Source organism: Nelumbo lutea, chromosome 1 (genome assembly GCF_056320005.1).
Source record: "Nelumbo lutea isolate HS-2025 chromosome 1, American lotus-T2T, whole genome shotgun sequence".
NCBI lineage: Eukaryota > Viridiplantae > Streptophyta > Magnoliopsida > Proteales > Nelumbonaceae > Nelumbo > Nelumbo lutea.
In genome coordinates this window covers 215,971,344-215,980,153 of record NC_142684.1, presented here as the reverse complement: position 1 = coordinate 215,980,153, position 8,810 = coordinate 215,971,344, and the positions used below count along the sequence as shown (strand labels likewise).

At 36.4% G+C, this 8,810-nt stretch overlaps 1 protein-coding gene across 1 annotated transcript; it reads left to right on the top strand.

Annotated features, from left to right (window-relative positions):
• Positions 1 to 391: 391 nt before the first annotated feature.
• On the top strand, positions 392 to 7,633 carry LOC148880956 (uncharacterized). The gene is made up of 4 exons (XM_088963095.1): positions 392 to 704; positions 2,673 to 3,182; positions 5,176 to 5,322; positions 7,193 to 7,633. Exons 1-4 carry the CDS (start codon positions 591 to 593, stop codon positions 7,280 to 7,282), a joined length of 861 nt encoding a protein of 286 aa, XP_088819221.1. The 5' UTR covers positions 392 to 590; the 3' UTR covers positions 7,283 to 7,633.
• The last annotated feature ends 1,177 nt before the right edge of the window (positions 7,634 to 8,810 follow it).

The following is an 8,810-nucleotide window of genomic DNA, read 5'->3' as shown; positions in this document are numbered from 1 at the left end:
GATAGATAGAACAGCCAACAAAAATTGAGATCGGCTTCGGTCAGTGCAAGGCCCATTCAACATCCTTGCATCCAAAGGCTATGATGGTTGTTTGAACGGATTTGCACTTCCTAATCCCAACTCACAACAATTGCTACATTTAATTTACCAAAAAAATAAATTTTCTAAAAAAAATCCAATTTATATAAATAAATTAAACCCAAAATGCATTTGTTTCTTCTTCCAAATCGCAATCGCCTTTTCACATCACTAAGGCGAGTGGGAACCAAGCGAGTGCAAATGTGACGTCTAGCTAGCATTCGCCATCAACCGTGTATTGCTTTATATATATAACAATAATTAATCTGTAAAATTTAATCAATAAATAAAACTAAAGCCAAACAATACAATCCCTCCGATAAAGGACAAATAGAGACAACCAAAGTCAGATTCTTGGTCGTTTTCTCTGCTACTTCCGCTGTGCTGCTCTGTTCTCAAAGCTGCGCAGCAAAGAAATACCGACGAGGAGTGAGGGGGTGTTCGCCATTAAATCTCCACCTCGACCTCCGGATTCTGCTCCGAGAGAGATAGAGCAAGTGATCTATTCAGAAATGTATGCAGACACGGGCGTCACGGGACTTCTGTTTCCATACTTTCAGGGCTTCCCTCAGGAGGTTCAGCAACTCGAGGAGTTCTGTCGAATTCAGAAGAACAATGTTTTAACTGTAATTTTATTTTTCTCCCTTCTTGATTTACTTTTTTTTGTTTGTCCATTTACGTTTCTTCAAATGAACTTTATCATAGTTTCAGTGAATTATTCTGTAATTTCAGTTTTGATTGGGCTCCATCGAAACGCAGTATGGGATTCCAGTTGCATGTTTAAGTCAGGTTTTCGTGTCTTTCTTTAAATACAAAAAATATATATATATTCATCTTCTTCTTTTTCTTCTTTTCTTTTAATTTTATTTTTTGCTTTTTTTCCGTTTTTCTTCGTTTCCTGTTTTATGCTGCCCGATTTAGTCTTAGTAGCAACTCCTGCTCGAATGAAGTGGTTTTTCATTCTGTTTTCGATTTCCTTGGATGATAGCTAGTAATGACGGTTGGATTCTATCAACCCTTCATATTTCAATTTTCATGTAGATTTTCGTTTTCTTTTTGCCAAATCTTAAATGAAATTTCGTAACGCTTCAAGATTCTACGTTTGTTCATGTATCCGAAAAAGAAAATAATAGTAGTAAGATGTTTTTCAGCTTTATTCAGATAAAATCCACGATTTTCTTTTTCAATTTCGTACATCTTTTCTTCTTGTCCTTCGGATGGTTTCTGATGTGAACTCGATATTGAGGATTCACTTTTCTCCGCATTCACAGAGATTAAAGAAAAGGGCGAAAAAGAAAAGAAAAGTTGAAGAAAAGCGAAAGTTGATCTTTTCTTTTTTCCTCTCTTTTTTGTATCCTGCTAGGTCCTTGGTCTGAGAGAGAATAACTACAGCTTAGACATGCTGTAGAAGACCTCCGTTCCTGTGGAAGAAGTCGGACTTTCTTCTCTTCTCTTCTTCTTCTTCTTCTACTTCTTCGCAGGAAAATTCATCAATTTAGCGCGCTCGGGTAGTTCTGTCATTTAGATATTTGGGCGGCAATAAATTTAATACCCACACGTATTTTGTCACCTTCTTTTATTTATTCATTTTTATTGTTCACACAGTCACACTGTTGGAACGCCTTCGATGGAACAAGTTATCCTTGATAAGTTTAACATGAACCATCGCCAATAGCTCTTCTTGGGAATGCTCAAGATAATGTTTCTTGTTTTCAGTTTCTTTCATCCTTTGTCACTGTTATTTCTTTTCTCATTTTATTTATTTTCAAGAAACTGCTTTCAGTTGGTAATGTTGAAGCCCCATGCCCTTCAGGCCTTCACAATGTTCTTTCAGCGGGCGGTGGGCCTTTTTTATCATCCCAAACCATCTAATTTGTACAATTTCCCATTACCCCAAAACTGCAAAGCTGAGTGCTGCCAAAAAAATCGAAAACAAAACCCTTTAATTGATTAGTGAACTTTGTGGAGAATTCTAAGTTGTGAACTGTGCACTCCCTCAAATTATGTGAAAACTTTTGCCCTTTTGGTATGGACGTACTTTATAACATTCATTAGTTTATTTCTTAATGTAGTTACTTTATTGAATTATTGTTTAACTGTCTATCTTCTCGTCAATATTGTATTTTCTATGTTTTGATGTGAATTTTATAGTTATTTAATAAACATTATTGCTAATTGTTAGTGTAGATGATTGTTGGTTACTATGCAAAATAAGAAATCAAATAAGGATTTAGGGGTCTTTTATATGCAAAGTTTGTTTCCTAGGCAGGAGCCTAGGTGGGCATGTAGGCGTTCCCTGGTCACCTAGCTTTTCTATGGCACTGTGAATACTATGATTAGAAGAGCCTATTCTACCTCCAACTACTGGTTGCTGGATCCAAACTCTAATCAATTCCTGACATTCTTATATTTTTTGTTACTTCTCACATCTTAGACACAATGAGATGTTTTTATTAGTTTGAGTAAAATAAAACTAAATATTAATATTTTGTATAGTGAAGAACAGCTCCAAAGTCTCTCTAACCTGGGAATGTTTTGTGTTCCTTTCCCCATTTTCCTTTGTCACCTTATTGTACTTTCTATGCTTTCTGCAGAGCAACCTGATTCAGACCTCCACTGTCTCAGAATATGACCTAGGGGGAGAAGGAGATCTCTTCAAAGCTCCAGAGCCTATCATAGAAGAACCAGTAATGGGTCTTGACCCCATTACAGCTGCTATTTCAATGATTTCTTGTGGGGAAGATGTCATCTCCTCCCAGACAATCAGGGACACAGATATCGATTCAATTCAAAGTGAACACCTATTGAATGAGGTCTTCTATGGGTGTAAGAAGGCTCTATTGGCAAAGTCTGCCATAGAAGAACCATTCCCTGAAGTTCCAGATGTCAAGGTTCCGTCCACACAAGTGGAGGAGGTTCCAATTGCAGAGAAAGATCAGATAGTAGTTCAGGGGCCAATCCAGAAAAGTGTTAGTTCAGGGTGTTTGAGCTCAATGGAATGGACACATGGGGGTGCCATAAGGCCAAACTTTCTGGATTTTCAGGGAGTAGACTTTGAAGCTGTCTATGGGATGCGAAGGGCATTCAGTGAGGGGGACATACAGGTCAGAACCCTTTGCCTTCTCTTTTGAGTTTCATTATGTTTCTAATATTTTCTTTGCCATGTGTTTATCCCTAGGAGAGCTAATTGAAAAACTCCCTTAGAAACAGTTCGTTCTTATGTCTGTCATATAGCACTATCTATTTTGTAGAATAGATTACCCACCTGTAAATTGAAGAAAGTGCATCAAAATGTTGTCAGACTCGACTAGAACAGATGGGGTCAGACTGCCAGAACTGGGAACCAGCAGCTAAAATGTTTTCTTTTGGGTAAACAGTTCTTAGAAATGTTAACTTTGGCCAAACTAATCCCACTTACATGTGTTTATCTATTATATATTATATTTATTGTGTTAATCTCATTTTGAAGTAAAAATAGCTTCAACATATAATCTACAACCATTTTGATTTTGATTCTTTTATTTTTTTTTTCACATTTTTATTTGATGAGTCAAACAGTTAACTGTCTGACCTTGTAAAAGATATGGGTAATTGTGAAGTAGTCGAATTATGAAAAGTAAAAAAGTAAAAAAATAATAAAATAATAAATGGAAAATCAATAAATGTCAGAAATGATTATAATTGGACACTGTTTCTTCAATGTCTGGACACTGTCTTCCAGAGAAATGTGGCTAAAACAATGCACAATATTTAATTATATCATGTGAGGAGTGAAGACACCCAATTATAGAAATAGTTTGGTTTTACTGATAGCAGTGCAACTACAGAGGCTTCCGTAGAATGTGTAAAATGTAAGTTAAATTAAAATAAAGGGTTTCTTAAAAGGATATTCAAATATTAGTATTTTGTATTTGTAAAGTCATACAAGATAAAAGGGAATGTTTTGCCAAAAAATAGAAAAGATATTAGTGTTAAATGTTGAGAATATCAGAAATTGTTCTTATGGTTATTCTGGTTTTCATGTTTGTCCAACTTTCAATTCCAGAGATATTTCACACAATTTTAGCAAACAAGTTTTCCTTCTGACAAAATGAGAAGGTTGTAAAAGTATAAATTTCTAAGACTACTGCAGATCCATGCAGTTCAGATTAGTCCTGTAATGCTTTTTAAGTTATTACCTTGATTGCTTACAATAGCTCTGTCTTGAAAGACTATTCCATTTATTTTATTATGAAGACTGGGATTATTTCACCTGCTAGTGTGCTCAGGTTTCCAGAGAGTGTAAGTCCCATTCATGAGAACGCCTTAATTACCTAAAGCAATGAGTTTATAAAAGCTGTTCCAATTATTTTATTTTGGAGACTGGAATTTCTGTACCTGCCAATTTGTGCAGGTTTCAGAAGAGAATGTAAAATCTCATTCATGGCAATGCCTATTTTTTTGGTATTAATTCATGAGAATGCCTATGACTTGTTTCTAAAGACTACACAAGCTCCAAAAGTATATTGACAGATTGGTGGAACAACTATTTGCTGCACCCTTCTATGTGATAGGTCATATGTAGCACCAAGAACAATCCAATTGAAGCAGCTAAAACATGGTTAATAATTTTGTGATCATTACTGAAAATAAATTAACTAAATAAAGATAAGAGAGAGGAACAGTAAATAAAGAAGTCCAGAAATATGCATTTGTAATCCGATCATCTAGCTGTGTTGAACTTAACTATACAAGGCCTTTTAGGTACTACCATCCTCTTATCTCCAGTTATCCAGTATAGCTAACTGCTATGGTTGGTGGACTCTTCTTTTGGTCTATGTGCAGTGTGTGTTTACGAGTCTTTTGATAGTTAAGGAGATAATTTTGTCTCCAGTAAATTGAACGTAAGTGTAATAATATCTTTAGATTTCTTTTTTCTTTCTCTACTCTCCCCTAAATGTCTGGTGTACACCACCATCTGTCAGTGAAAAATATATTTGCTGTGACCACAAAGCCTTTATTGCCTGAATAGCAATACTATGAAACTGAAAGATGTTTAGCTGTTTCTGGCCATTTCCACAGGATGTGGGGGTCATTGATTTTGAGTTTTTATGACAGACTCTTGGCAATGGCAATATGAGCTTCATTCACTCTCACTTCGAGCGGCCATTAACTATTGGCAACTACACCATAGAAGAACGCAAGCAAAGGCTTTCCAGATATAGGAAAAAGAAGACCAAGAGGAACTTTGGCAGGAAAATCAAGGTAAGCTAGTTTGCCACCGTTCTCCAAAATTCATGTTGATTGGTAGATTATGTCAGAGGCATGGCTTTATGTGCAAAATTGGAAAAGATTCTACACAGGTTCCCATGTCCAGAGGTCTTTCCCTTCTGACTACATGGAGGGTGGTGTGATCAGGTCAAATCTAGACTCAATAGACAGTGAGAAGTTTGGTTTAAATCCTATTGTACATGATCCACTTCTCTCAGACACATGGACTGATGGCCTGGCTAAGCTATCCATGCATTAGACAGGCTATAGCCTGTGCTCTGTCATGACCTAGGACAAGGGGTGGTCATCCTTCATCCGACCCAGAAACCTGGCCCGGCCCGGACCCATGATTTTGTATGCAAGCCCAGCCCAGGCCTGCAAAATTCCAGGCCAGTCCCGGCCCACAATATAATGTATGTATTTATTATACATATAATATATATAACATCTTTATATGATAACATATTTATATTTTATATACAATAAATTATGCATACTTAATATTTTACATAAAAAATAAAAATTTTAGGGTAAAAGGCTTAAACTTCCCTTAGAAATTTATACTAAATACTAAGACCTCCCCCCTATTTTTAAAATAGACTAAAACGTCCCCAATCAAAATAATTAACGGTTGTTTCTAATTCTAACGGACAAGTCAAAATGTCTAATATGCCCTTAAGTCTAATCAAATTATACGTAAGACTCTTTGATCATCTTCAACCCTTGGACCAATAATAACTGCCACCATCACTGCTGCATCTATCATCATTAAAGGAACTCCGTGCACCTGTCACTACAAGCACGGAAGGTTTTCCAAAAATTCCACGTATGGGGTTTGGGTAGCTACATTGAAACAACTTGTCTTCATTTCGATGAATGAATTAGTTCAGCTCCTGATCACATGAAACCACAATAGGAGAAAAAGAAAAAATGGAACTTGAATATCTTTCCACACCAACTAATTAAAATCCTAAACGCTGAAATATTAGGTTGCCGGTATAGTTTTAATTTTATGATGAGCCTCCACAAAACTGAAAACCAGCTAAGATAATGAGAAACACCCATTAACCAATATCCCTGTAGAAGAACAGTAGTCACTTTACAGATAACCAGTATTAGCAAGGTAACAGGAAAAAAGTTTGTGAGTGGAGGTATTTGTCCAATGGCTTTATAAACATATTAGTGGCTATTAAAAGGATAATATTGGGTTTTTGAAAATAATTAGCCACACAATGAGTGCTCACATGCAATTGGATTTTAACAGATTCCTAACGGAGGGGAGAGGTAAGTTAGTCCATTTTGAAAAGAGGGGAGATCTTAGTATTCAATGTAAAACTCAGGGGAGGTATAAATCTTTTACCCAAAATTTTTGTCATATACATATGCCACATGTCAACACACGAGTCAAGTCAAATACAGAAGGGGAGGCTTCCGTTTCCTTTCCCTAACAATGTGTGACTTAGAACAACACTCAATAATGAGTGAGTGACTGTCCCAAGTCCCACATTGGTTGGGAAAGGGAATGAAGGCCTTGCTTTCATCTATGAGAGGATGGCTAAGCTAAATCAAGCCATGTATTGGAATTAAACAGCCCATGTACTGTTCCAAAGTCAAACTGATTGAATAAATCTACTCCATGTGCAATAGTTGAGCCCAGCCCCCCTTCAAGTTACTGAACAGTTGAATGGGAATGTGCAGCCCTGAATTTTCTAAACAGGTGATCAATCCTTGTAATTAACTTCTGGTATGCCAATCAGAAAAGGAAAGCATCTTAGTATTTTAAATTGAGCATTCCACTATAGCAGCTATATGATTTGCATTTCTCATATCCAAGGCAGCTGTCACTTATGGTGGCCTCTTTCAGTATGCTTGCAGGAAAGCTTTGGCTGACAGTCAGCCCAGGGTCCGTGGAAGGTTCGCCAAGACTGAAGAATCGGATATTTCCAAGAAGTAGAATATGTATATGTATATATATATATATATACATATATATATATATATAAATATATATATAGGTAAGAAAAGATTAGTTCTTTTTTTTTTTTTTAATCTCCGACGAGGGGCATAGAAGAGAATCAGGAGGATGTAGTGTAGAGTGTAGCTGTGGCACCAGCAGCCAGCAAAGCAGAAGCTTTATTCAGCATATTCCTAAAATCAGCCAGAACCCAGTGAATAGCACCCTCTAGAACATCTTCCTTGTTGTTGTAGTAGCTTTCTTTTGTAGGTCAACCTAGTCGCTTAGTGTTGTATATAGTGCTTGTTTTAATAAATAAGAGAACTCGTAACTGGTATCTAATTGCCACCAGCTCGTGGCTTATCTATTGGACACTTTAATCCACTCAAAGCTAACCCTTGATAGTCTAGCCGAAAATGATATCTGTAAAATAGCCCAACCCAAGTGCGCATAGCAAGAGGCCTTCCATCGACCACTGTACTGATATCTAATTGTCATTATGGTTTTGAAAACCGGACAGTCGGACTGGTTCACCCGGACCTGGGCAGTTTAACTGTCAACCCGTTGATTTTTTATTGTTTTCTTATTTTATTTTATTTTATTTTTTGTTTTAAAATCAGAACGGGCTATCTATTTGAACCAGACAGTTGGACTGTTCAACCTGGAAACCGGTGGCCAAAACGGTCCGGTCTGGTTTTTAAAACTTTGATTCTCATAATAAAAACGGTCGCTGTTTATGTAAGCGTTGGAATTGGGCTCTATTCATTTATTCAACCTCTTGAGTTATCAGGTTGTATTTCGAATTTGGATGCTATTGCTGGTCAAGTTAGAAAGTTTGATTTCTACTATGATACAGAAAAAGACATATCATTCTGGCATAAATGAAATTCACAAGGGGTTTTGATTAGTCAAAACTGTTCTGATATCATATCATTCTGTCATCATAGATTTGCCCTATTTGAAAAAGTCTAATCTCGATATATATCTACCTATCTAGTTTCTACTCAATTGAATCTTACGTCCCCACGCATGCCCAACCCAACCTGAGTTTTTGCATAAGTTGGTAGTTTTTGGGCTCCAAACTGAGCCTTGGCCAGAAAATTCAGGCTTGTCCTAAACTTGGGTTAGGCCTGTGAGACCTTGTGTAACCCGAGCTAAACTAAAACCCAACTGACATTGCATTACATATCTAGACCATCATATTCATCTTAAACTAAATTTGATTATTTACAATTTGTATATGACTAGCCTAAACTCACGCTCATCCACAAACATGTACAAATAAACAGATATTATATATTTTATTTATAAAATATTTTTTATATACAGGGTCTGAATGTCAGATTAAGATACCAGCAAGGCAGCAAAAAACTTAAAACCAATCAACTGGTATCATAAAAGTGGTTAACCGATCTGGTATTGTACGTTTCCAACATTATAAATATTTCCACATATGCATTTATCCATAACACTGATAAATGTTTCCAATCCATTCTACTTCTAAATTGGGCTACAAAGCCCAGTAAAA

Excerpts from the sequence above, each read along its gene's own strand:
- LOC148880956 (XM_088963095.1), top strand. The coding sequence starts at position 591 with ATGTATGCAGACACGGGCGTCACGGGACTTCTGTTTCCATACTTTCAG. Across the intron at positions 705-2,672 it reads AGAAGAACAATGTTTTAACT|AGCAACCTGATTCAGACCTC; the intron begins GTAATTTTATTT and ends TGCTTTCTGCAG. Across the intron at positions 3,183-5,175 it reads TCAGTGAGGGGGACATACAG|ACTCTTGGCAATGGCAATAT; the intron begins GTCAGAACCCTT and ends TTTTTATGACAG.